At 38.9% G+C, this 27,627-nt stretch overlaps 2 protein-coding genes across 7 annotated transcripts in view; one reads left to right on the forward strand and one right to left on the reverse strand.

Moving 5' to 3' along the window:
• ntng2b (netrin g2b) overlaps positions 1–9,028 on the forward strand; it is a 91,531-nt gene extending 82,503 nt beyond the window's left edge. The window contains exons 7-8 of the mRNA XM_067375240.1: positions 471–605; positions 7,642–9,028. Coding sequence (XP_067231341.1) covers positions 471–605; positions 7,642–7,859 — 353 coding nt within the window. The 3' untranslated portion in view covers positions 7,860–9,028. The remainder of the gene's footprint in view (positions 1–470; positions 606–7,641) is intronic.
• Positions 1–27,627, reverse strand: part of setx (senataxin) — an 87,881-nt gene that overhangs the window by 49,931 nt on the left and 10,323 nt on the right. For 2 of the 6 annotated variants that reach the window (XR_010893552.1, XM_067375238.1), the window contains exons 6-26: positions 27,218–27,328; positions 26,942–27,116; positions 26,421–26,514; positions 22,799–26,272; positions 22,573–22,669; positions 22,263–22,433; positions 21,959–22,182; positions 21,503–21,655; positions 21,235–21,391; positions 21,042–21,143; positions 20,818–20,930; positions 20,551–20,622; positions 20,316–20,465; positions 18,688–18,795; positions 18,297–18,472; positions 17,244–17,336; positions 17,014–17,172; positions 16,724–16,819; positions 16,554–16,641; positions 5,613–5,708; positions 5,095–5,170 (exon numbers count right to left, since the gene is read on the reverse strand). Coding sequence is in view for 5 of the 6 variants with exons in the window: in XM_067375238.1 (XP_067231339.1) it covers positions 5,095–5,170; positions 5,613–5,708; positions 16,554–16,641; positions 16,724–16,819; positions 17,014–17,172; positions 17,244–17,336; positions 18,297–18,472; positions 18,688–18,795; positions 20,316–20,465; positions 20,551–20,622; positions 20,818–20,930; positions 21,042–21,143; positions 21,235–21,391; positions 21,503–21,655; positions 21,959–22,182; positions 22,263–22,433; positions 22,573–22,669; positions 22,799–26,272; positions 26,421–26,514; positions 26,942–27,116; positions 27,218–27,328 (5,985 nt within the window). In the remaining variant the exon portion in view is untranslated. Of the gene's footprint in view, positions 1–5,041; positions 5,171–5,612; positions 5,709–11,340; positions 14,535–16,553; positions 16,642–16,723; positions 16,820–17,013; positions 17,173–17,243; positions 17,337–18,296; positions 18,473–18,687; positions 18,796–20,315; positions 20,466–20,550; positions 20,623–20,817; positions 20,931–21,041; positions 21,144–21,234; positions 21,392–21,502; positions 21,656–21,958; positions 22,183–22,262; positions 22,434–22,572; positions 22,670–22,798; positions 26,273–26,420; positions 26,515–26,941; positions 27,117–27,217; positions 27,329–27,627 lie in introns of those variants that run through there. The other 4 variants (XM_067375236.1, XM_067375234.1, XM_067375239.1 and 1 more) reach the window with 3 other exon arrangements.

The following is a 27,627-nucleotide window of genomic DNA, read 5'->3' on the forward strand; positions in this document are numbered from 1 at the left end:
GTTCACAAAATGCATACAAACTAAACTGTACCATCAACAAAACTCAGAAGCAAATTGGTATTAATTGTTATAAGAAATTTTGACATTATGGCGCCAATCATGTGTATTAAACTAACCAACAAATTTAATCTTATTGACATATTATTGCTCAAAAAACAATTACATGCTTACTCTGATTTTCTAACTACAAAAAGCAACTACAGAAAATGCAAACAAAGCTTAAGTATGCACAAAGATTAGATTCTTATGATTGAATATAATAACCACAAAATGCATGCAAGATAATTTCATGTCATATGCATGAAAATATTTATGCAGAGCAAACAAACTTGGGTGGTGAACTGAATTAAAACTGCCAATCAGCTAGAAAAACTATCAAGCCATTTTGACACTCAGCACTTACATTTTCAGAAATAAGCTGTACAAGTTCAATCCTTTTCCTGTGACTAATTCTCTCTCTTTCTTTTCAGAGTGTAACTGTAATACGATGGGTTCACTGCACGACCGCTGTAACGGTACCGGCTTCTGTCAGTGTAAAGAGGGCACAACCGGAGTCAAATGTGATGAATGTCTCCCCGGTTACTATTGGAAACAGGGCTGTTTCCGTAAGTACCTTCCCAATCAGACTTCATTCAACCCTCCCATCTAATTAACAAATCAATGTCAAAGTGTGCAGTCGCCTTTCCATGCTCCTCAGCCAGGTTTAAATCAGATATTAATTGGCACAGACCTTTACAAGTCTTTAGTTTCCTGAAGCCATCAGAAATAAAAGCAACAGTGTAAATAATTACTAGTTCTAGCTTGCAGTCTTTCGTCTTCACACAGTGGAGTTAAAGCAGAGTTAATTCAACCTCTGAATGGCTGAGAAATGAGAAAGATGCTTTAATGGTGTAGTTAACGCAAACTACCAGCAGGGGTTAACCAGTCAAGCTACAAGTATTCACTGATGAGCCAAAACATTATGACCAATCACATGTGAAGCGAATATCGTTGATCATTTCCCTAACAAGGCCACATATTAAAGGGTTAGTTCACCCAAAAAGAAAATTCTGTCATTCTCACCCTCATGTCGTTCCACACCCATAAGACCTTCGTTCATCTTCAGAACAGAAATTAAGATATTTTTGATCAAATCCAATGGCTCAGTGAGGCCTGCATTGCCAGCAAGATAATTAACACTTTCAGATGCCCAGAAAGCTGCTAAAGACGTATTTAAAACAGTTCATGTGACTGCAGTGGTTCAAGCTTAATGTTATAAAGTGACGAGAATACTTTTTGTGTGCCAAAAAACAAAACAAAATATTCAAGAATATCTAGTGATGGGCAATTTCAAAACACTGCTTCATGAAGCTTCGAAGCTTTACAAATCTTTTGTTTCGAATCAGTGGTTTGGAGCGTGTATCAAACTGTCTTTAGTTGCTTTCCGGGCACTGAAAAAGGAAATGATCTTGCTGGCAATGGAGGCCTCACTGAGCCATCAGATTTTATCAAAAATATCTTAATTTGTGTTCTGAAGATGAATGAAGGTCTTGCGGGTGTGGAACGACATGAGGGTGAGTAATTAATGACAGAATTTTCATTTTTGGGTGAACCAAAGCAAACAAGCAGTTCTTGTAATCAGCATGTTGGATGCTGCAGATATGGGCTGGAATAAAGATCTGAGCGGCTTTGACAAGGACCAAATAGTTATGGCACGGCGACTGGGTCAGAGTTTCTCTGAAACGTTGCTCCCGGTCAGCAGTGGTGAGAATTAATCAACAGTGGTCCAAGGAGGGACAAACCAAAAATAGGTGACAGGGTGTTGGGCGCCCAAGGCTCGTCGATGCACGAGGGCAATGAAGGCTATCCCGAGCCAAAAGAATGACTGCTGTGGCACAAGTCACACAAAATTTTAATGATGGTTATAGGAGAAAAGTGTCACAACACACAGTGCACCACACTCTGCTGCGTATGGGGCTGCAGAACAATCAGAGTGTGTTTGATGAACCCTGTCCACCGTTGAAAGCGCCTACAATGGGTACATGAGTGTCAGAACTGGACCTTGGAGCAGTGGAAGAAGTTCACCTGGTCTGATGGGCTCCGTGGACGGCCATGTACATGTGCGCTGGGGAAGTGATGGGACAAGGATACACTATGTCTATGGGATGACAACAATCCGGTGGAGGGAGTGTGATGCTCTGGGCAATGGTATACTGGGAAACCCTGGGTCCGGCCTTTCATATGGACATAAATTTGACACATGCCACCTACCTAAAAATTGTTGCAGACCAGGACCAAGTGTCCTCTTTCATTCTTTCGCATCTTGTCACACTGCACACATTGTTCAGGAATGGTTTTAGGAGCATGATGAAGAGTTCAAGGTGTCACCCTGGCCTCCAAATTCCCCAGATCTCAATCCAGTTGAGCATATGTGGGATGTGCTGGACCAACATGTTCAATCCATGGTGGCTCCACCTAACAACCTGCAGGACTCGAAGGATGCGCTGCTAATGTCGTTGTGCCAGATGCCACAGGACACCTTCAGGGTTCTTGTAGAGGGTTTTCTCAGCGATGCCATAGAAGAACCATTTTTCATTTTTTTCCCCAATATAAAGAGCCATTTTTGTGTAATAGAAAGGTTCCATGGATGTTAAAGATTCTTTGTGGCAACTTTGCAACTACAACTATGTTCTTGTAAAGTTATTTATAGTCAGTATAATGTCTGTTAGGGAGCATCAGAAGCCGCTTTTCCACCAAAATTATCCGGAACAATTTGTCCTTGGAGCATTTTTTTCCCTCAGACCTGTTGATGTCTGCATTTCCATCGCAGTCTAAAGTACCATGAAGTTTAGTCCGGTGACGTAGGACTGCGTGTGACTTTCCCGCTCCCGGGACTTTCCCGGCCCTGATATACTTCAAGTGAAGTTCTTTTTCGTTCTTCGTTTAGGGGTAAAACGAAGTTCGAAATACGTGAGCAGCTATATACTGTTATCGAACCTCTGATGCCGCCCACACTGCTGAACGCCACGGTTAGAGGAATACTGTATGTAAAAATGTTGCGTGGATTCCTCTCAGTAACAAAATAAACACAACAAAATTGAGAAACTAGCAAGGTTTTTTTAATAAAACAAACTTTGTTTCGGCCTGATTTTGAAATTACGTCACATCAGTTCGTTCTTCGGTTTCGTTTGAAGTATATCGGGGCCTTAAAGCCTGAACCTCAGGCTTTAAGGCCCCAACAATGGAGTTTCATTTTTAAAACGAAATTTATACTTAAAACGAAATCAAAGAAAGAACTGATGTGACGTCATTTCGAACAAATTCAGGCCAAAACGAAGTTTGTTTTGTGTACTTTTTGGAAGTTCGAAACAGCTTGCCAAAGCGAACTTTCAGGAAAAGTTCGTTCCAGCACCAAAACACCTTCGTACTTCCATTGGTCAGTGACGAAAACGTAACAGGAGGTGTGCGCTGAGGCTCCGCCTTCATTCGCGTCTCTCTTGATCTGTAGAGTTTGTTCAGGTAAGATCTCCGCGGGTGAAAACATTAAATTAGATAGCCGCTTTATAGTACAAAATGAAGTTGTGATTGTAAAAAAAATGAGGCACTAACACTGTTTTTCATGTTTGATACTGTAAAGCTGCTTGATTTTAAGCAATCTATTGAATAAAGGGTAACACTTTAGAATAACTCACGCTATGAAGCATTAGTTAAGCATTAGTAAATAGTTAATTTATCATTTATAAAACATTAATAGACATTAGTAAGCCATTTATCAATACAGCTATAAATGCTTTGTTCTTGATTTATAAGCATATCTATAAAGAGTTTAATAATTGTATTTTCATACTTTATTAATGATCAATTTATCATTTCTAAATTATGTATTACATTATTCACAAAGCAATTTAGGAGTTGTCAGTGGTTCATAAGATCATTTAGGAAGTGTAAGTACATGATTAATAAAATATTTAAATGTACATTTATGCATCTTATTATTTAGACATATAGCATTAGTTACTCAGTGTGTTAATAAATGCTTTATTAACACATTCCTAGTGTCAAAACTACCTCGGTACTAACTTTAAAACATTAGAGAACAGCAGTGCAGAAGATCACTGAACCTTTAAATCTCATTTATAAAAGCTTTACAAAGCATAAACAGTCCTCACTTTAGATGAGCTCACAAAAATAGTTAACTGACCACTTCTAAATGTTTTATAATTACCTGAATTAATCATGAATTGCAGTAGGAATATGTGTTAATAAAACATTTATTAGCACACTAAGTAACTATTACTATGTGTCTAAATAATAAGATGTATAAATGAATGTTTAAATAGTTTATTAATCATTTACTTACACTTACTAAATGAACTACTGACAACTCCTAAATAACTGGTTTGTAAATAATGTAATACTTAATTTAGAAATGATAAATTGATTATTAATAAAGTATGAAAATACAATTATTAAACACATTATATATATGCTTATAAATCAAGAATAAAGCAATTATAGCTGTATTTATAAACTACTTACTAATGTCTATTAATGCTTTATAAGTGATGAAATAACTATTAACTAATGCTTAACTAATGCTTCATAGTGTGCAGTTATTATAAAGTGTTACCGAATAAGGTGCTATATGAAGACGTGACGTGACTGGAGTGCTAATTTGCAGAGCTCGTGCTAACATACCCATGCTGTTATGATCAGATGCTTTTCTTATGCTTTCTATAATAAATGCTTACTGTTTTCTCATTTTTTTGTGTTTATTTTGTTACTGAGAAGAAAGTGCACGGCACATATTTACATATTCATCTAAACGTTAGATGTTCGTTTACAGTATATCGCTGGTCACGCATTTCGAACTTGGTTTTCCCCCTAAACGAAGAACGAAAAAGAAGTTTGTTTGAAGTATATACCGGACCCTTTACTGTATGCACCGCAACAGACTTTTAAAAATGGTGGTTGAAATAAAATGCTGAATGGAGTCAACCGATCAAAATGCAGCGTGAACTCATCCAATCAGCATGTTCAGTGCCTAAATCCTACCCCTGAACTTTGAAAAAGTACTACCTCATGAGCAGGGACTTTCTGAGGGGGAAAATTTACCTGGAACTTTATTTAGACCCTGGTCCCTGCAGTCGAAAACACACCGAGTACCACTCCAAAGTCCTGGGGAAAGTTCCTGACACGAAAAAGCGGTTAAAATAAAGTGTTAGCAGATATTAAGCAGACAGTCTTATACTCTGACTGGTAGTTTACATGATGTAGTTGCAAAGTTACTCATGGTTAGTAGAATGTCTAGAGAGGACCATCGAAATAAAGTGTTATTATAAAGTGTATTTTTAAGAGTGTAGTGACAAATAAAGTTGTATGGCTTATGATTCAAACATTGGAATTGGTACCAAGTTGTGTTGCACAAAAAAGGGGTGTGGTCTCATAATGAAGAGAGCGGGATTCAAGTGATCTGACAGCAGGCTGAGTCACAATGCATTAGACATCACCAGACATCAAAACAGCATATTACTGGTGTATAATGGGTTTGGCTTGTATTCCCTCTATCTGCACATTCTAAGAAGCCCTTGTTCATTGGAAACTGGTTTGTGGGGTAATGATCACATTTGTACCTGGATTCCCATGGTGATTTTAGAACCCCTGCGCACAGCGTTTTCCCTGTGATCCATCTTTAAGATGAAACAGGCCCACGGCCAGAACCGCCAGCTCTGTGAGGAGAGAGAACAGGGGAGAATCCATTAGGGACACACTTCCGGAGCTGGATTAGTCATTTTCTTCAAATAGATTTGTTTTGTTCTAGGGTTAAGTGGATCTGCATACAGCCAGTATTTATTGGTTCTGGTAAATGCACTGGATGAGCCGTTTGGTTAATGGTATGAGTTTTTTGTATTACATTTATAAAATATCATGCACTCCAAAAACTTACTTGTAAATAAAACAAAGGCTATTAGAGTGCGATTTACAAGAAAATACTATTTCAGGTTTTCTACTTAAACATTTCATGTTGATTTCAATGCATTTCTTGCTGTTTTCTTTGTAATTAATAGTAAAATTTACTATCAATTTCTGAGTGGAAATTTTATTTAGTGTGATCGTTTCAGCATTGCAAAAAAAATGTAACCCTATACATAGACAGTTTTTTTATAGGATATGTTCAAAATGCATACTTGTGCCGTGTACACTATACACTGCGTACTATTTCTTTAAAAACTGCGTGAAACAGAATGCATCATGTAATGACTTCGAGTAGTATAAATGCACTCTATTTTTCATAATAATTTTTCCAATAGATTTTCATTAGGGAGTTTTAAGCCATGAACCAAACCAACCAGCTACGAGGTGAATCATATAATTACAATCATTAAAAAGTATTTGAAATGTACATGAAGCATTGTGAATTACATAAATTAAAAATAAAAACTTAAACTAATGATATCATCTCACATTATATATACAGTATATGATAGATATGATATGATAGATATATATATATATATATATATATACACATATACCTTGCAGTGCTTCATGGGAGTAGCCGTGTGCTTCTTTTTATGCAATTTGCCTGTTTTGATTGTCTGATTGGTGGAGAGTTTTTTGCAAAATCATGGGTAATGTAGTTTTTCACCCGGAATTCCACTGTTAAACTAAACATGATTATTTAAAAAAATATGTTGAAGTAAGGCATGCTTCAACAAAAGCATATACAATCGATTAAGAACTTTGTAGCTTACAGTACGTTTGTCTTTAAAAGTGTATAAGGTATCATTCAGAATCAATTCCCCTGTGGAGAAAATGAATTTTTGGATTTTTACTTCCAGAATCCAACTATTGTGCTCTATATTCTACATTGTTGTCACATGTTCTGATCACGTGCATGTTTAATTCCAAGTCATCTTTTAAGTTTTTTTTTTTATTTCATGCAAAATGAGTCAAGAGATAATAACTACAACTGATATTACTCACCCTCAACATAACCTTTAATTTCCAGTGTGACAAATTAATTGTGTTGCATTCTGGGAAACAGTGTAGTATGCTCTGGTCGTATTGTAGTAGTAGAATATATGGCATTAGGCTATTCTGAACATAGCAATAGTCATGCTCCTCTTTATCATTTTCTGTCCTTTCTTTCTCCCTTACACACACACACACACACACACACACACTCATTGTTCACGGCAGAGACAGTTTGGGGTCAGGTGTGTAGCACCTGGTCTCATTAGTACCCAGACTCCTGTGACCTGCTGTGGCTTTTTAACGACACCAGACGCCCATGTTGAATATGACACAGATACAAGCCACCAAGCAAATGATCATGGCTGTGTGTGTGAGAGAGAGAGAGAGAGAAAGCAAAGGCTGCATTTATTTTATCAAAATACAGTAAAAACAATTGTGAAATATTATTACAATTTCTATGTGAATATAAATTAAAATGTCATTTATTCCTGTGATCAAAGCGGAATTTTCAGCATCATTCCTCAGGTCTTCAGTGTCACATGATCCTTCAGAAATCATTTTCGATTGTAATAATATTTTACAGTATTACTGTTTTTACAGTGTATATTTGTGTAATTATGTTAATTTTTTTAAAGCAAAGATTGGGAAAATTGTACATTAACCTTTTCCCTATGTTCTCCACAGCGAACGTGTGTGACGAGGAGTTACTCTTGTGCCAGAACGGGGGGACGTGCGTTCAGAATCAGCGCTGTATCTGTCCGCCTGACTTTAAGGGTGTTTTGTGCCAACAGTCGCGCTGCGAAGGAGGCAAAAAGTGCAACCGTGCCAGCGCGCTCACTCTGAGCCTGGCACTTCTGTTCTGCCCGCTCCTCGCCACCCTGCTGAGCTCCGCTGCCTCCTGAGATACTCCTGCTTCACCGGCAGCGGGCACCGAGAGGGCCAGATGCTCACCATCGCCCTCAGCAGGGTGCAGAACGTCGAGAACAAGAAGCAAAAAGACTCTGTTAGAGCTGGAAATCAATGGAACTCAAAATGTGCGCCTCACATATACGCGGAGGACGAATAATAATACCAAAAACACACACATACAAAATCAACAAGAAGTGAGTTTCTTGTGCAATAGCTGCGAAATTCAATACTGACCCCACTTCCTTCACTCTGATTGGCTCAATGTAGGGGCGTGTCCTCACAGCGATCGGAGACTGTAGGTCGTTTTCACAGAAAGACAGGAAAGGCCAAGCTTCACGTTTTTTTAAACTCCCTCGCTGCAGTTTTTAATATTCAGATGTATGTATCGAGCGCTCACTGTTATTCGCTAAAAGCAAAGAGTATGAATATTATTGTGATATTTGTTATATCATGACTATTAATATTTTAGGCACTGTACCGCTGGTTGTTATAGGAATGTTTGTCGCCACAGTTAGAGATCATTGATATTTACGAAGTATTCAGGACACAAACACGCTATCCAACTTGTAAGAGAAGATATCTAATCAAATGGAATTATTATAAACCCACACTATTTGACTATTTTTGGTAGAGAATATTTTTGTTTTGGATCTAGCCTACTGAAGAGGCAAAAAGGATTTATTACACTGTAAACTTTACAGCACACAAGCTATTATAGTACAAGAGGAATCTATAACGTAGAGTTTACACTGTACACTTTACAGTCAGGTATTACCGAGGATGAATTTACGCACTAAATGTACCAAGCAGAATTTATTAAATGGCAAACTGTACTGAAATGTATGGGATGGGCTTTATTTACAAAACTAAAAGAACTGAATGGAATTTTATGACACTGTAAACATTACAGTAAATGTGACTGTTACTTGGCCATGTTTGAGTTGTTTGTGTGTCTGTCATTTCTTCAGCACCACATAAAAATCGCATTTTGCAATAATATCTTAAACACACACACACTCCTTTTGAACTGTAACTGTTAAAACACAAATATGCTGGTGTTAAAGGGGACCTATAATGCCCCTTTCACAAGATGTAATATAAGTCTCTGGTGTCTCCAGAATGTGTCTGTGAAGTTTCAGCTCAAAATCCCCCACAGATCATTTATTATAGCTTGTCAAATTTGCCCCTATTTGGGTGTGAGCAAAAACACACCATTTTTGTGTGTGTCCCTTTAAATGTAAATGAGCTGCTGCTCCCCACCCCCTTTCCAGAAGAGGGCGGAGCTTTAACAGCTCAACAACAACAAAGCTGGAGAATCTCACGCAGCCAAAATGAGGATTGTCAGTAACGGTGTTCAGCCTTACATTGTTCAAACCGGAGTCGACACTGATGGAGAGACTCAGGAAGAAGTTACAACTTTTAGACGTTTCTGAATGGTTAGTGGATACATTGATGTAGTTGCTGTGGAGTTGATTCAACTCATCCACTAGCATGTGCCGTCATGTTCATCTTTTGTGCAAATCCAGTGTTAAGGGTGCCCTAGAATTAAAAATTTAATTTACCTCGGCATAGTTTAATAACAAGAGTTCAGTACATGGAAATGACATAGTCAATGACAGTGACAGTCTCAAACACCATTGTTTTTTCCTTCTTATATAAATCTCATTTGTTTAAAAGACCTCCGAAGAACAGGCGAATCTCAAGATAACACCGACTGTTGCGTAACAGTCGGGATCATTAATATGTACGCCCCCAATATTTGCATATGCCAGCTCATGTTCAAGGCATTACACAAGGGCAGCCAGTATTAACGTCTGGATCTCTGCACAGCTGAATCATCAGACTAGGTAAGCAAGCAAGAACAATAGCGAAAAATGGCAGATGGAGCAATAATAACTGACATGATCCATGATATCATGATATTTTTAGTGATATTTGTAAATTGTCTTTCTTAATGTTTCATTAGCATGTTGCTAATGTACTGTTAAATGTGGTTAAAGTTACCATCGTTTCTTACTGTATTCACGGAGACAAGAGCGTCGCTATTTTCATTTTTAAAAACTTGCAGTCTGTATAATTCATAAACACAACTTAATTCTTTATAAATCTCTCCAACAGTGTGTAATGTTAGCTTTAGCCACGGAGCACTATCAAACTCATTCAGAATCAAACGTAAACATCAAAATAAATACTATACTTACGCGATTAGACATGCTGCATGATGAAGACTTTGTAAAGATCCATTTTGAGGGTTATATTATCTGTGTGAACTTTGTTTATGCTGTTTAAGGCAAGTGTGAGCTCCGGGGGAGGGGAGCATGAGATTTAAAGGGGCCGCAGCATAAATTGCCTCATATTTAATTATGCCCCAAAATAGGCAGTTAAAAAAATTAATTAAAAAAAAAAAATCTATGGGGTATTTTGAGTTGAAACTTTACAGACGGATTCACGGGACACCTTAGACTTATATTACATCTTTTAAAAATATGTTCTACGGCACCTTTAAACTGACCATCTTTGGTGAAGCAGTCCAGCGTAAAATGACCACCTTTGTTGTGTGTTCTCAGGGGCGGGGTTTATGTAAATTTTGGGGTTTGTGATGTCACTAACCCAGGAAGAAGCTTGTTGAAGTCTCTACCAGCCGTTTGTTGTAGTCCTTAAAAAGCGATTTCTGTAAAAGAAAATATCTCTCTTTGCTTTGAACTTTGAGTGTCGTAACTTTGCAGATGTTTAGTCAGTGTGTAATGCTGCTGTTTGAGCATAAAGTTTAAGTGAAATCATAATCAACCACCTCTTTCAGTAAATATAAATATTTCTATATAAAATATTTACTTTGTTTTTTTACTGTTTTTGACCAATGACCTCATTTACAGGTTTTTGCCACTTCATCTTCAGACAGTCTATGCAAAAACAAACAGTTGGGTACTTTCCAACTCTTTAATTAGCTCATCTACAGTTTTTATCAAAACTTTTAGCTTCTCCCTAATAGTGGCATGGCCTGTTTGAAACATTTATCTAATGTTGAAGGCCAAAGAACAGATTACTATTATACAGGTTCAAGTTCAGCTAGGGTGAAGCCTACAGTGTTATAGCGCAGGCTTTGTTACCCTTATCTTGAAGGCCAAAAGAAGAGGTTACTATCATTATTGCAAGTGCAAGTGCATGTCAAGTTCAGCTAAAGGGAGACATATGGTGTAAATCACAGTGTAAATATATCTGAAATGTCTTGTAAAAATATATACTAGAACATAACTTACATAAGGGTGTAAGTAACCGGAAGTACACCGGAAAAAAAGAAATTGGTGTAGAAACAATTTTCACTCAGAAATTGCTGGTAAATTTCAGTAAATAAATGATTACAAAGAATCAGTAAGTAACATCATGAATTAAATGTTACATTTTGAAGTAGAAAGACTGAAATAGTCTGTTTTATTTCAGACTTTGAAAAACATTTTTTTTACACTGTACAAATTTCATCAAATAGGATGTTTTAAAGTGAGCCAAACAAACTAATACCACAAAACACCAAAAGAAACCATCAAATCTATTATTAATACTGGTGTTTGCACTGTAGTTTTCCCTCTAAAATGATGTCACGTCCTGTAGGATGTCATTTAGGAAATAGCATTTGCTACTTAAAATAATTTTACGAAAGACTACGAGTATTATGGAAAGTGATATTGAGGAAAAAGTAAACACCTAGAACTCGTTAAAATTAAAACATTTTCATGAAAATGTTTTGTTTGCATTCTAAAAATTTGATTTCAAAAAGGAAGAAATAACCCCAATATATCTTAATTGTCAGTTTATCATTTTACAAATTAGTGCAGCACCTGGGACACGACAAACATTTCAACATGCACTTAAACCAAAAAAATTAATGATTTAAAATTCACTTCATTATAATAGTGTGACTACATATACTGTAGTATGCAGTGATATTTTTAACTTTAAAAATTGTGAGTTTATTATTGCATCCAGTATATTAAGACATAATAACAGTGACCCAATCAAATCTTCTACTGGATCTTATATAACAGTCGTACAGGAACCCAGAGAGTTTTTTATATTTGGTCTGTGCGGTCATCGGACTTAATGAAATATCTGAAAATGACACCCGAGCCAGTGAGACAACAAACAGGATGCTGCTCCAATAACGTAAAATTACAACAAAAGCAAGATTCCAGAGGCCTTGCTGACCCGGCATCTTTCTGATGAGCGAAAAGTGCTGCGTCACGTCACAGTAGCAAAGTGTCCTGCACCTGAGAGGATCCAGCTTTCACCTTAGTCAGCAAGCATTGATTACCTTCCTCAGAAGATCAATACCGCACACAGGAAGAACACATCAAAACGGCTCCTTATGAATCCAAAGCTTCCTCCTTCAGGTAGAAACATGATTACAAAGATGATGCACATACAAACAGGCCCTTATAGGTGTTAAAGGGAATGAGCGTGGGTCATCTACGGGTTTGAGCTTTTCAGAATTGTTTGCAGTATAAGTCACATCATAAACCTCCAGCTATTCTAAACACAAGTGGTACTTTACAATGATTCAGGTTATCTTTGAACAATAGCAAATACATTTCTTTATCATGATTCCACCATAAAACACTAATGCAACAAAACTGAACAAATTAAGTTCACAAATGATTGAAATTTGTGTTGTAAAAGTTGCTGCAGAAACCAGTGAAGCTTTCTACTGAGGTTTATGAGCACAGATTATGTGGGCCTGCACAGACCTTTAGAGAGTATAATGTTGCTTGGACTTAAAACTGGGGCATGACAAACTGGTATAAACCTAGAAGTCTTACGCCACCTAGTGGTGAAAGAGACACTCGCACATTTTACCGTTGCCACCTTCAATTTAAAAATGTATTCCCTTCTTCTAAAGTTGCTTTTTGTTCCACAGGGTTCAAATCTACTCACTTAATCTAGAAATATTAGTATTTGAAAATGTAAAATGTCTGCAAAAATAAAAGGACATCTTGTTGAGAACATATGAAAAGCCTTTTATAAAAGCATAGGCTCGAGCGGCTTATTGCTTCAGTAAAGCATAGGTTACATGGACAAACACAATGCATATTAAGAGACCTGAGGGGAGGGAGGATGAGGTCGATATATTGATTGATCAACATTCATATACACCATAGTATTCATCCATTTCTGTGCATTTAAAAAAATATGGATTCCTAGTGGGAAAAATAGACTACCATGATATGATTGAGTGGATCACTCAAGATCTCTAACATGAACAGTTGCACGGCTTCAAGAATCAATTGGTGCAGTGATTCTCATAATACAAAAGTAGAAAAAAAAAAAAAAAAAAAAGGGAAACTTTTTAATTTCCTGTCTACAAAAAGTGCATTGGTACAAAACAAAGGCCTTCGTACACTTTTGTAAAACTGGTCACACAAAAGATAAAACTCAAGAAAAACACCACAGTAGACGATTTTTCAATCTCCAGGTGTCATACTTCAACTGTACAATGTTAAACTTAACTCTCATTTACAACTCAAACACATGACATCTTATGTTTGAAATTAAAATGTTAAGGAAGATTTCCCCTGGTTTCGTTCTTGGCCTTCTTCAACTCCTCCTGAATAATGGCTGTAATCAAGATTACCTGTACAATCTAACAGTTGGCTCAATCAAATATAAATCCAATTTAACAGAAAACACCTCATCACCACATCCTGTATGTTAAAAGTCAGTATAAAACAACCAAACACAAACGGCCCTGCATTCATGCACAACACACTCGCACAGCAAACCCTTCCCTGCAACAAACCTTAAAGCAAAGCTACATTCAAATAAGTGACAAACTATACAGACCAAAAATTGGATATTTTTGAACAAGTCCAACAGCTTAAGAAAGTGCAGTTATTGCATTAATACTTTTCCTTTTTTTTTTTTTTTTTGGGAGATGAGCACAGGGTCCAAAAAACTAAATCTGTTGTATCCCTCTTCTTGAATAAAATAGTTATTCAATGCGTGTTTAGCAGCAGAGGATGATTAGGAGGAAGCATTGCCATCAAACGAATTCATCAAGCGATAATACACTCTTTGTGCATGGTGGGCTTTCAAAACAGAAAGTGACATGAGGAAGAAACATCTCTTAATGCATTGCCGTGAAGCTTTAATGACAAATAAAAACAGGGATAATGGTTTTATCTCCTGTGTCGTCTTGGCGGTGAGAAACCGCGGTGTTTTGAAGAGTATCTGGAAGATTGGCCTGTACTTTGAGAGTCAGCATCATATGAATTAGCTCTGTGTGTTGGGAGGCGTGGCGCCGGTAAGCCCCGCCTGTCCTGTGCCTGTTCTCTGATTGGCCACCGCTCTGTAAACCGTGGATCTGTGGGCCTGTCACTGTTCCGTGGGTCTTTAGGGCATTCCAATGGTATCAGACGTGGCATAGACTGCTGCGCCTGACCGCTGCTCATGTCACGGTGGGAGTGTGGCGCGGGGCCGGGCTCGATTTCCATAGGAGAATGCGGAACAGGTGCGGTCGCGGTGCTTGATCTCCCAAGAGGGGGATGAGAGAGACTGCGAGTCGGCGGATCTCGTTTAAGAATCTTCTTGACGTCACTTTCAAAATCTCTTTGCGTTGTTTTGATTATAGCTTCCCGTCTCCCAGCATCCTCAATCAACGCTCCCCAATCACTTTGTTCCTGCAGAAATGTGTTGATTTCATTAAAACATCATTAAAAGCTCTTAAGCCCCGTTCACAAGAACGATAAACTATATTTGCGTCCACACTGCCTGTTTATTCTAAGCCCACTTGCTGGGTTTACAACAGGTTTTTGCAGTTCTTGTTGCATTTACACAGCTTTAACCAGCAGATGTCCTCAGCACGCCATGTCTTGAATGAATAGCTAGTGTAATCGATCTAATCTAATGGTGAATTTAGCTGACAAAGTCAATATAGTGCAATAATAACAGCTAGTGTTTTTCAATGCAACTTCTAAAGCCGAGTTCAGACTGCATGATTTTCAAAGTAGTCGGGTCACTGTTCTTTTCACACTGCATGACTATCTTGGCCAGCATTCAGTCGCTGCTGTGTTCAAACTGCACGATGGATCGGCGACAGAAGGTTTCACACTGCATGATTTTACATTAGGAAGAATCGCCGACAACTCTGTCCAGCACGCAAACTACGTTTCACAACCAAACACACGCGAGATGTGACAAGGAAACAACGCGATATCACGCGTGCAGGACCGGAGTTGTTATTGTTGTTGTTGTTGTTGTTGTTGTTGTTGTTATTAACAACAACAACAACAACAACATTAACAACAACAACAACATTAACAACAACAACAACATTAACAACAACAACAACATTAACAACAACAACAACAACAACAACAACAACAACAACAACAACAACAACAACAACAACAACAACAACAACATTAACAACAACATTAACAACAACATTAACAACAACATTAACAACAACATTAACAACAACATTAACAACAACATTAACAACAACATTAACAACAACATTAACAACAACATTAACAACAACATTAACAACAACATTAACAACAACATTAACAACAACATTAACAACAACAACAACAACAACAACAACAACAACAACAACAACAACAACAACAACAACAACAACAACAACAACAACAACAACAACAACAACAACATTATTATTATTATTATTATTATTATTATTATTATTATTAATTATAATTATTATTAAAAAAGCAAGAAGCTTGCAATACGAATTGCCCGTGCGCGGATTTGCAGCGAAAACAAGAAAAAGAAAAGAAGAATATGGAGGAGGAAATGGTTGGGGAGACTGTGGATTGTGTGTTCTGCAACGAGTTGGAGGTAAATAAATAACTTTTCAATGTGCTGCTGTTGCGGATGATCAAGCAAATGTTTGTGCTTTGTTTCTGTTTGATAGAATTATAATGTTTATCTGAAACGAAGCCATGCTTTCATATATTTTGGTCTATAACTCCTCCCCGAAATCCACGCTGCTCTCTATCTTGCTCTCTCATTGGCTGTCGGTCATCGCCGATGTAGTTTTCAGTCAGAACACTTTTCACACAGCAGGATTTTGAATCGCCGACAGGTCCAGATATTTAGCGTGCCACATATCTCACGGGTGTGGGCGACTCGTCTGAGATTCTCTCAGATCGCGTCTTTGCTCATTCACACTGTGTGATTGTCACTCGCGTGAACGAGCACCGATTTACCTGTGATTTCGGGCATTTGTCGGCGATTTCTCAAAACCTGTCGGCGAGCCAAAATCGGGGCTAAAATCGTGCAGTCTGAACTCTGCTTAAGCAATCAATAGATCCATTTTCTTTTAAGTATTCTTGAAAAGGGGGTTTGATTTGCCAAACAGCAGTGGCTTTTTTCTGAACCTCGACGATTAACTTCTCTGCAATGTCATTTTAAATGCATGAGCCGTTAAATTACAATGCATTCTGATTGGCTGTCAGTGTTTCATCATTCAACAGCTGGAAAGAAATCATTGTGAAAGTGATCCCAACAATATTGTTCATAACTGTGGTGTGGACAGTGCTGTTCTTTTATATTTAGAGCGATTTTTAAAACTTTATCTTTATTATAGTTTTCGTTGAATGGGCCTTTAGAAGTATTCAACAGCACCTCATCTGGTGGGTCAAGACAAGCGAGTGTATAAATCTCTACATTACCCTGAGTGTGCGTAGATGTCCCAGTATAAAGAGACTAAATCTGGCTCTGGTGATGGTTACGTTCATCCTCTGCCGATTTCCAACAAACCTTAAAAAGAAAGAAATACTGTAATGTTTGAAGCAGAAACATGAGCATTTCATTAGGTCACAATGATGTTACACACACTTACCCAATGGAACCCATTTTACTGCTAGCTCTTACACAAGACACAATGATGCAGTCCATTTCTCTGCCCTGAAAGCCGTCGACAGTATCTATTTCCACTCTAAAACACAGGTACACGTGTTATAATACAACTGCATTAAAATTAAAGTATTTTCAAGAGTACATTTAAAAAAAAAATTGTACAAAAATGCAAGACTATATTATTTCTTGTGGCATGCTGCAGTAAAATTGGAAAAAGTTACACTTTGATGAAAGACTATGAAAAACTTTCTTTGTAAGAAAATCTGCACTCACTGAAGTTGTTTGTTGATGCCTGAACCTCGAATGGCCTCCACTATGCGTTGTTTCTGGGCATTGTAGGGCGTGATGACACCCACTCGCACTGACTGCTTCTCGCCCAGCAGTTTCAACAGCAGCAAGACCAAACGGACCTCTTTGGGGTTCACAAATGAACTGACCAATAGAGAAACACAATAAGTTAAGTGTTCAGACACAAGTCCCACCCACAATCCTCCATTTCTTACTCTCTCTCCTTCATCTCTCTCCCATCCGTCACGTCGAACACTTTGTAAGGCTTGAAGGGCCAGGTGAAGGAACAGCGTTTCTGAGCGGTCTCACTGCGGGACAAAAGTACACAAATCAGAAGCCCTCATTTCTACTTGATGACCTTTGCGTGCAGACGTTACTTTGTCACACCTTGCAATGCAGATTAACTTTGGGGTATGATGCAACTTGGGATTTAATAAAGAAATGGCTTAATAAATTCTAACCAGTAATGTCATTAAGATGTTTTTGGCACAACTAATGTGTCCTTTTGTGATTGTAAATAATTAATATTGTTAATAAAGCTGCAAAACTTGTAAGATTCAAGGCCTTGTCACACTGAGATTTATGTATGCATTAATTCTATTAATAGAAGATGCATTAATTCCAGGAATGAAAAGAAACCCATTATTGACATCGTCAAACTGAATAATCCTTTATCACATCATCACTAAATAATAGCGGTAGGTTTCACCAGCAACTTCACAATATGGGTTGCATCACAATATCATAGTTCAATCGAAATTGAAACTGTGTCAAATGTGCAAGAGACACTACGTATCCACAAAATAGAGCGAGTCTACAGGATTGGTTTCAATTTTTGTGCCGCACACATCACCTTTGATAAAGCGTGTGAATAATTGTATTGTATTCATGTGGCTCTTGGTAAAAGACCTTTCTTCATTGTATTCTCGGTATGAATAGGCCTTAGGATGGCAAATAGGATAGCGCAAATAGGATGGCAACATCCATATCACTGGAACACGTCTTGAGGTCTGCAGTGTCCCGGTTTAGCGTGCAGTTAGCTGCTCATTGTGTTGAGCACTCACCACATGCACGGTCCTCTCAATGACCTTAGGAGTCTTAATTCAGACTTGGTTATAGTCCACTGCTCCTGATCATACTCCCTGCACTGCCCCTGCCTACACATCATAAACATGGTGAGTAGTCTGATTTCAGAGCATTCTCATCTCTCTCCCTCCCTACAAAATGCTTTGAAGGTAAAATTCACAGATAAAGATGTGTGTGCGTACCAGTCGTTCTGAAGAGCACTGTTGTAGATGTACTTGGAGGGGAATTCACAGATGTCCGGGTGCATGCGATACTGCACACTGAGGAGGAGGATGGGCGAGAGTTGTGGGTTTGATGGATGAAGATTCTTGCATAACCTTGCCATAAGAGATTGGTCATAGCCAAACTCCTTTGCTTTCTGTTCAAACACACATACACCAAAAAAAAAAAAAAAATCATATTCTCATATCTTGCACAAAATAATACAGTAAATTAAATGTGCAATAAAACTTTGTCATTTATATTTAATTCCATAATTTACAACAAGGCAAAGCAAAATAGAATTTTATGAATAAGTGTATGGGTTTATATGCTGTTAATTCAAATGCTCTATTGCTAATAATGGTGGGTTACCTGGGAGACAACTGTTGGTGGAAGCTGGTTGGGATCACCAACAAGGATTATGGAAGGACTTCGGTAAAGCATGGGAATTAGCGTCTCCGTTTCTTTGGCCTGACTAGCCTACAAATGTGCAAAGACAAAGTGGCTATTGGTTGGGAGCATTAGTATGTTTAGAATGTTAATTTACAAAATATAATGGTTTATATCAATGCTAAAATGTGCACTATGACAAAAGCCAAATAAAATGTATGATATTAAAAACAATTAGCCTTGATTGTGTTGTCTTAAAGGGTTAGTTCATCCAAAAATGAAAATACTGTCATTAATGACTCACTCTCATGTCGTTCCAAACCCGTAAGACCTCCGTTCATCTTCGGAACACAGTTTAAGATATTTTAGATTCAGTCCAAGAGCTTTCTGTCCCTCCATTGAAAATGTATGTATGGTATACTGTCCATGTCCAGAAAGGTAATAAAAACAAACAAAGTAGTCCATGTGACATCAGTGGGTTAGTTAGAATTGTTTGAAGCATCGAAAATCGAAAAACGACTTTATTCAGCATTGTCTTCTCTTCCGGAATCCTTTCCATTGAATCGATTCCATTGAATTGATTCCATTGAATTGATTCCATTGAATCCTTTCATCTGTCGGTGTTGGTAATGCACTTTTACATCGCTGTGGTTGTTTTTGGCGATTAGGACATCCGCGACATGCACACTTACGAACCATTTTAAAAAATATAGCAATACCAAAATACAAACAATGTAGAATAGCTTGAATACAGCGTGCGTCTCCCTCAGACTGTAAACGAAGCTCTGGCGCACCGGATAACACATCAGCAGCGTCTTACGTCAGCATCATCACTGCGGAGTCGTGAATCACACTCCGGAGCAGAAGGGGGCGGTAATGCACCAATAAAACAGGAAAGAAGAAGAAGAAGAAGAAGAAGAAGCGGAGTCATGAACGCGAATTGACAACAGACCCGGAAGAGAAGACAATGCTTAATAAAGTCATAGTTTGTTATTTTTGGACCAAGATGTATTTTTGTTGCTTCAAAATGTCACGGATGTCCTAATTGCCAAAAACAACCACAGCGATGTAAAAGTGCATTACCAACGCCGACAGATGAAAGGATTCAATGGAATCAGTGAAATGGAAAGGATTCCGGAAGAGAATAAAATGCTGAATAAAGTCGTAGTTTTTGTTATTTCTGGACCAAAATGTATTTTCGATGCTTCAACAAATTCGAACTGACCCTCTGATGTCACATGGACTACTTTGTCCATGTCCAGAAAGGTAATAAAAACATCATTAGTCTACCGTACATACATTTTCAATGGAGGGACAGAAAGCTCTCGGACTAAATCTAAAATATCTTAAACGGTGTTCTAAAGATGAACGGATGTCTTACGGGTTTGGAACGACATGAAGGCGAGTCATTAATGACAATATTCATTTTTGGGTGAACTAACCCTTAACTGTTGTACTAGCGGTAAGGGATTCACTTCATTGGAGATGTCAATAGATGGTAAGAGTATTCAGAATCTTACTACTTTAGTATTTGTCTAAACAACAAATCATCAACAACAGGGGAAAAAACAAAAACATTTAACGGAACCAAAACTAAGAGATTTTAGCACCTCATCGATGATAACACAGCTAAATGGTTCATGTCCCAGTCGACGGAATGCATTCTCGAGGACAATACTTCCACTGGTGCTGAGAGTGCAGCAGATCACATGAGCGTTCTGCAGCACAAATGCTTGACTCTCTTGACGCCTACTACGACACTAAGAAAAATACAAGATATATGCTTGATTGTAGCAAAATTAGAAGTATTGTGGAACATGAAGGTTAAATAATGTGCTTGTTTACCTCTTTACTCTGCCGACTCAGTCCTTCTCTCTCTTTCAGAAGCTCCCTCTTCTGCTCCATCAACCTCTTGAACTGTCATCCAACCAATGAGGTTACAAAATTTAACATTAAAATAATAGAATTGTATATTAATAAAACCACATTTATTTTTTAAGTAGTAGGATATATTCAGCATGTATAAATCAGTACACTAGCATTTCATTCGGAACAGTCTATATTCCTTGTCTTTTAGGATCTCTATAAATTGTTTTGTGGAGGATGCATTACATCAGTAGAATCCTTTGGTGTCTTTGCACATCGCTGGGAGATATTGTCAATATTCTGGTCCAGTTGCTCCTTTCGCCTTTGTACATCAGCTTCTACAACTTGCTGGGCTCGCTCTATATAGAAACACACACACACACACACAGAGCTTATACATTTACAAGTCATGAAATTATGCATATAGAGGGTGCATGAGTTTTATGTTAATACATGAATTTGTTTCTCACGTGCTCTAGCTTTAGTCTGCTGGTCAAGGCTGAAAAGTTTTAGTGATTTCGAGATGGTCCTTTCACTTCCCAGTCTTACCAAGTTTATGTCACCGCAGTTACCTGTACACAAAAGTGTTGCGTCACGTGCTTTAATGTGACAATATATGGCAATATATTTTTCAGCTGTTAATGCATGTGCAAGCTTGGAAACCTTGAGGAGCATTTCTGTTTTTGCATTTTTCTTTGAAGATCACAATGACTTTCTTCATCAGACTGTCAATGGCAGCGTTAGAGGGTGCACAGAGAAGAACGCGTGTCCTTCGAGTCTTGGAGTGAAAGTTCCCCGCAGAACCAGCACTGTTATTACCCTAAGCAGATCAACACACAAAACACACTCAGCAAAACTGGATCTTGAAAGTTCCAGTATGGTAAAGGTGTCCCTGTGAACATGCATAGTATCCAGGCATAAAGATAAATACCGAAGACAGTAGTTTGTACAAAAGGCCACCAATGGTTTTACTCTTCCCAGTTCCTGGAGGACCATGAATAAGGAGAAATTTTGGGGTCTTCTCCTTTCTCTGTATCATGGCAAGACCACAGGATATTGCTCTTGCCTGGTCCCTGTTGTACTCCTGGAATACGAAGAGAAAGAGAGCGAGATAAGTCAGAACGCATTATAAAAGGAATATTACAAAAGCAACATATAAGATTTTACCTATTGAACATGCATCACTCTAAAGGTACTAAAGCTCAAACATAAACAAGAACAGTTGTCTAGGGTTCAATTTTGGTCAAAGACACTCTAAGAGTATGACACACCCAGGTCAGTTCATGATTTGAAGCAGGTGTATTAAATGGAGACATACAAAATGTGCAATGCTGTAAGTCCTGGGATCAAGATTAGAAACCACTGTTTCAGATAAACCCAAACTCACTGGTACATCCAGATCCGGTGGGCTATGCAGATTGTGTGTGAAATAAGACACATGTGGAGCAAGAACAGGACGCAACATTGATCCATTTCGCAGTGAACACAGTGCACGGAACTCCCGGAATATGCTGATCAAAGATCCAATAACTTCACAGAGCACAGGTTGGGCATTCACCGAAGATACATTACCATGGGTCTGAATTGTCAAGTTTAGGGTTGACATGGAATCTGAGGAAAGATATAAGCAATGAGACTGTGCACATAAATGAGCTATATTATTAATTAGGACTGTGTACAAGTCACAACACCTGGACCTCTGGAAACATTGGACCGGGACACGTAACCAAAATGAGGATGTGCTTCATGGAAATTTGGTTCATCATGGGCATATGCCCCAGTGTTGTCTGGCAGCCAAAGCAGCACAAGGTCATCTTCTTTTGGGTACCGTTGCTTCATATCACTTTCCTGAGAAATGTTCGCTACAAACACAAGTACAACATTATGAAAATGTGTATACTTTCAAGTATCAAATCGCTAACTAACATTTAATTGACCTTGTATTAGAATACACTTTAACTGAACATCAGAAGATGATCTGCCCTACATAGCTGGACGTACCTGTGAAGCTGGCGCTAGCTGTGCGATTACTGTATTCTATTCCCTGGACCTTTAGGTTAAGCTTGACCCTGCCCTCTTTGAGCCATTCATTAGCCATCTATTGAAAACAGAATTAACACCATTAACACTGATACATGTTCCAAATCTTTTGCTTGTAATGGTTTGCTGCATAGCATTCTATTCCATCTAAATATTTAGGCATTACAGAACTAGGATGTAGACCCACCTCTTCAAATGCATTATTTAGCAGCAGGGGGTACAAGGTGTTGAAGTACTCCAGGTAGCTAGGGAACTTAACTGGCACCTCCTTCAGCGGCAGTTGGCATAGATCATTTGGACTCCCAAATGATTTGTAATTGTCAAGCATTCCATAATCCCATTTAAGGATTGCTTGGGTCAAGATTGAAAGGTCAAACTTTGGACTTTGATCAATCGGGGGTGCTGGTTTATGAACTGGAGCCTCAGGTCTTTGGTATACCTTGTAAGATGGTGGCTCTGAAGTAGAGCTTATTTTAGTACTAGTGACCAACTTGGGGCCCAGAGGCAGAGGAGTTTGTTGTGAAGGAAATGGCTTTGGGAATTGTGGAGGCGGCACAGGCTTGAATGTTTTAGGGGGTGGTATAGCTGGGGGTGGTCGGGGAATCTTCGCTTTAGCAACATTAGCAGCAGGAGGAGGCTTGGCTCCTTTTTCCATTTCAAGGACTAGTGAGGCACTGCGGGAGCTGGGGTTGTATATTTTTGTGGTAGATGGTTTGGCCTTTTTCTGAGACATTGGTGGCATGCCAGGCTTCAAGAACAAATGATCAGCAACTTTTTCATCATTACACATGGTAATCGAAAGAGGGGCATGAGGAGGTTTATGCGTCAACACTGGTTGACCTGGGATATCCGACTCACTATCTGTATCAAGGTCCATGTCAACAGGATCTCTCTGGGTAAGAAAGAGTTCTTCATTTTCATCCTCAATCTGCTCCATTTGAGAGCACAGTTCCATGTCGGTGGGTTCCATCTGAGTGAGGAACATCCATTCGTCATCAACCTCCTCATGTGAAGCGTGGGTGGCTTTTTCTTCTTCTATGTTGACATCAGCAGGCTCACTGGCTTGAAAGTACTTGGATTCTATTATTGTCCTATTACTTCCAACCCCATCGCCTCTAGAATTACTGGATTCTGATACAGTCTTTTCATTATCCTGCTGCTGGTCAGGATCAGGATGAAAGCGGGTAAAGAGATCACCATCCCCTTTGCATTCAACTGTAGGTTTTGATGAGGGTAGTTCACCTGGCTGATTTGTCCTTGCTGGTTTGGGAGCTAATGTTGTGATTGCTCCTGTTGCTGGCCTCTGATGCTTCTCGCGACTTTGCCTGAAAAACTGAATATCTTGAGATCCCATTAGTTTCTTGTTGCCTTTTACTATACGTTTCTGTGGAGAGGTCTTAGTGGGTCGACACACTCGCTTTGTCTTCTGTTGTGGTTTCACCTGCACTTTCTGGCCATGGCACCTCAGTTTAGCCACACAATCCAGGGAGCGCTGAGAAAGATCAAAGGCTTTTCTTTCCTTCTTTTTTAATCCCAAGCGCTCTGCTGTCGATTCTGGCTCAGCAAGTTTACGCACCTTCTTTGGAGGAACAATGGCAGGGGTGCCACGTGAGGTGGAAGCAGAAAAATAAGGAGAGGAAACGGAACTGGAGGATGGAGAGGAAGATTGCATATCAGATGAGGATGGAGTAGTTGACGAGGATGGTTCTTCCATGTCCAGAACTGGGGAGCTGCGTTTCCATGGGTTGCGCCTGACTTTTTGAGCAAGGGCATCAATTATCAATGGCTTTTTAGGCTGTAAAATGTCTTTCTTCTCAGATGGAATTGTTTTTGTACTTTTAACCTGCACAGGTTTTGGTTTGACAAATTTGTCCCAGCTTTCTGCAGTACTGGATTCTTTGGACAATGCACATGAATCTGCTGGCCCTTGTGGCTGCGGTCGTTGTCTGATCTTCTCTTCTGCTTGCTGACAGGCCCTCTCAATGTCCTCATCTGGAATCATTTCAGTATCTGAACTACCTGAGGGAGATGCTTCATGAGGAGCTTTTTCCACCTGTGGTTTGAGTGTTTGGTCTGATTTCTTTGTCAATACTGCTGCCTCAAATTCTGAATAATCCCAGGCAGATGCCACATATTGCTGGGTCTCAAACTCAAACACTTGCGATTCACTGAGATCATCATAATCACGCCCTGGACTCTCAGGCAAAACAGGATGTTCTGGAGATTTATTTTTCATTGTACATTCCTTGTCAATAGACCTCAGGATCTCATTTGGCCTCTCATCATTATCAGAATCTTCATCATCAGAGATAACAATGGTACTAGACTCTACATTTTCCTTAGAGTTGCCCGTGGACCTGGCATGCGTTTTTCCAACATCACTAGAGTCAACTTCAGAGTCACTAGATTCAATCTTGTAGCCAGAGGATTTCATCAATCGGGCTCGTCTGACATTGAGGGGTTCATCATCCTCATCATCATCCCCCTCAACAGCTCTAAAACCAAGATCCTCCTTAGCTGATGCCAAGTGAACAGGTTTTAAGGACTCACTCGGCCTTCTTTTGGTAATGGCTTCGATCTTTGACAAATTCTGGTTATTTAATTTGGATCGAATTTCCTGCAGCTTACCCAGATCTGGTTTAATTTGTGCCAACTCAACAGCAGGTCTCATCTCTGAAATTAACATGGGGGCAGGAGGTTCCTTTTTAGCCTTCATGATGTTCTCAAGACCGCTGCATAACTCTTTATCAAAGAAGCAATTTTCATCATTCCAAATTGGCTCCTCTTTAATAAAAGAGGAGCCACAGGCTCTGCTTGGACCTGCCTTCTGGTCCTCATGTTGTGGTTTCAGGGTTGGCATTGATTTTCTGGAAATAACTGTGTTTGTAGCTGCCTCTAATGATGATGTAGATGGGGATGGAACAACAGAGGATGCAGAAGCAGGTTTTTCTTGCATCGACCGGACTACACTTTTTAAACACCTTTGAAGTTCAATAGATTCAGAATGTGTTAGATTCCATCGTTTGTTTGTAGCTCCACGCAGCTGCTTGTTAAGCAAATTCAAAAAATGGGTAGCGCATGGGACAGATCCCGTCTTTATACCTTCTTTCAGCAGCAGTCGAATCAGTGTCATACAGCCTAGAATTATGGCACCAATACCACCTCCATATGTAGGCAGTCTCCCTACTATCCCAAGATTGTATGAGGTTGAACTGACGCTGTGAATCCCACCCATCTTGTCTGGTGGTCCATGTGGTTCATCCGATAGGACGATGCACATGACAATCACTTCCACCCACTTGGGGGCACAGCGAGAAAGTATTCCCATACGTCCTTCTGTAGAGTGTAGCTCAACAATTTGAATGAGGATACGGGTGAAGAACTCAGTCACTTTATCGCAAGAACTTGTCTGTCCGGTCAGTACGTGTCGATTAGCTAGTATCTTATCACATAGAAAGTGGATGACTTCACTAATATATGAGGCATTGAGCTCTGGAAGTTCCATTATGGAACGCACAAATGGAATAAACCACAGAAAAGTGCTTCCATATACACGCATACTCCGGCCCATTTCAGAATCAAGCACTTTGACCAAGGACTGCATATCCTCATAGATCACATAGTTACTGCAAATACCACTGTTGGATGTTGGACCAGATGCCTACATGATGAACAGAAGGAAAAAAAAGATTTTTCCTATCAACATTAGACAAAGACTACCAATAGAGTAGTGAATGTTTGTTACATAAAGTAAATATGCTGTGGTGCAGAAGAGCAATAAAAGAATAGAGCAATAAAAGAAATCTTACTTGGTTCGGTTTTTCTGAGGCATAACAGTCGTACACCATCTGACTGCAAGTCACCACATTGTCATCATATTCTGGCTCTTCTTTAACCATCCTGCTTTTAATTAAAAAAAATATTAAATCCCTACGTTACTTTCTGCCAACAATGCTTCCACCAAACATGGCATTTCAAAAATAACCATTTACTGTGCAAAAGGCACTACTTGAACCATTTGCTTTAACAAATATTGGGCAGGTTCAGTAAAGCAGAAATTAAAAAGAGTACTATTTTTAACAGTATCTGTTGATGTTCCCTGTTAATGTCTCACATTTAGCAATTAATCATCTCATTTTGAAACCCTGGGGAAATGCAATGGAAGAGAACTGATGCCACAATGAAATGGAATCATTACTCTTTTTTTTATTTTAGTAGGTTTTTGACTGGCAGATTTTTAAATTTAAGATGCAAGAAATGTACTGCATTTAAAATGCTTACAATGCAATGACTGCATGAATTCTCTTCCATAGATGCCAGACTTTCTTACCCTATGGTTTTTTGCTGGATGCTTCTTATTTCCGCATCATAACTGGCTGCTCCAGTGATAGTCTGGAAAGCCATACTAGGGTCAACCTGACCCCAGATCTTAGAACCAAGTCGGTCCAGAATTACCATAAAACAGTGGAGGGCTGGCCAGAATGGGTCAGAAGCTGGGTTATCCTCTGAAAATTAAAAAGACACTTTTTAAGTGGATCAATTTTAATACCAGCCAAATCTATTGTATCCCATCACATTAAAAACATAAGAAAATAACATGACATACCATTTTTCAACCTATCCATTGTGTTGAGTATGCAAAGTGGGATGTTAAACTCTCCCATGAACAGAGAGTCCATTGCCTCAGCGCTGAGCTGCGTTAGCAACATACAGATGCCTATAGGGCACAAAAGAGAATGATTTCAAAGAGATGATATTACATTTACCAAGACATGAGCGATAAAAACCATTTGCCAATTCCAGGTCAACCTGACACCATGTCCTATTCAAGCATGACACATGAACGTGTATCTGGTTAGGACACGGTGCCACGCTTATTATACAGTGGGTACACAGTAGAGACCAGAGAAATCCATCCCCTGAATTTTTGATCCCCACCCTTTTCTTCTAAAGATCCAGTTTCTATACCAACTACAGGATGGTGAAATCTTTGTCAAACTTAATTTTTTACTTAAT

This window comes from Chanodichthys erythropterus, chromosome 22 (genome assembly GCF_024489055.1).
Source record: "Chanodichthys erythropterus isolate Z2021 chromosome 22, ASM2448905v1, whole genome shotgun sequence".
In the NCBI taxonomy this organism is placed as follows: domain Eukaryota; kingdom Metazoa; phylum Chordata; class Actinopteri; order Cypriniformes; family Xenocyprididae; genus Chanodichthys; species Chanodichthys erythropterus.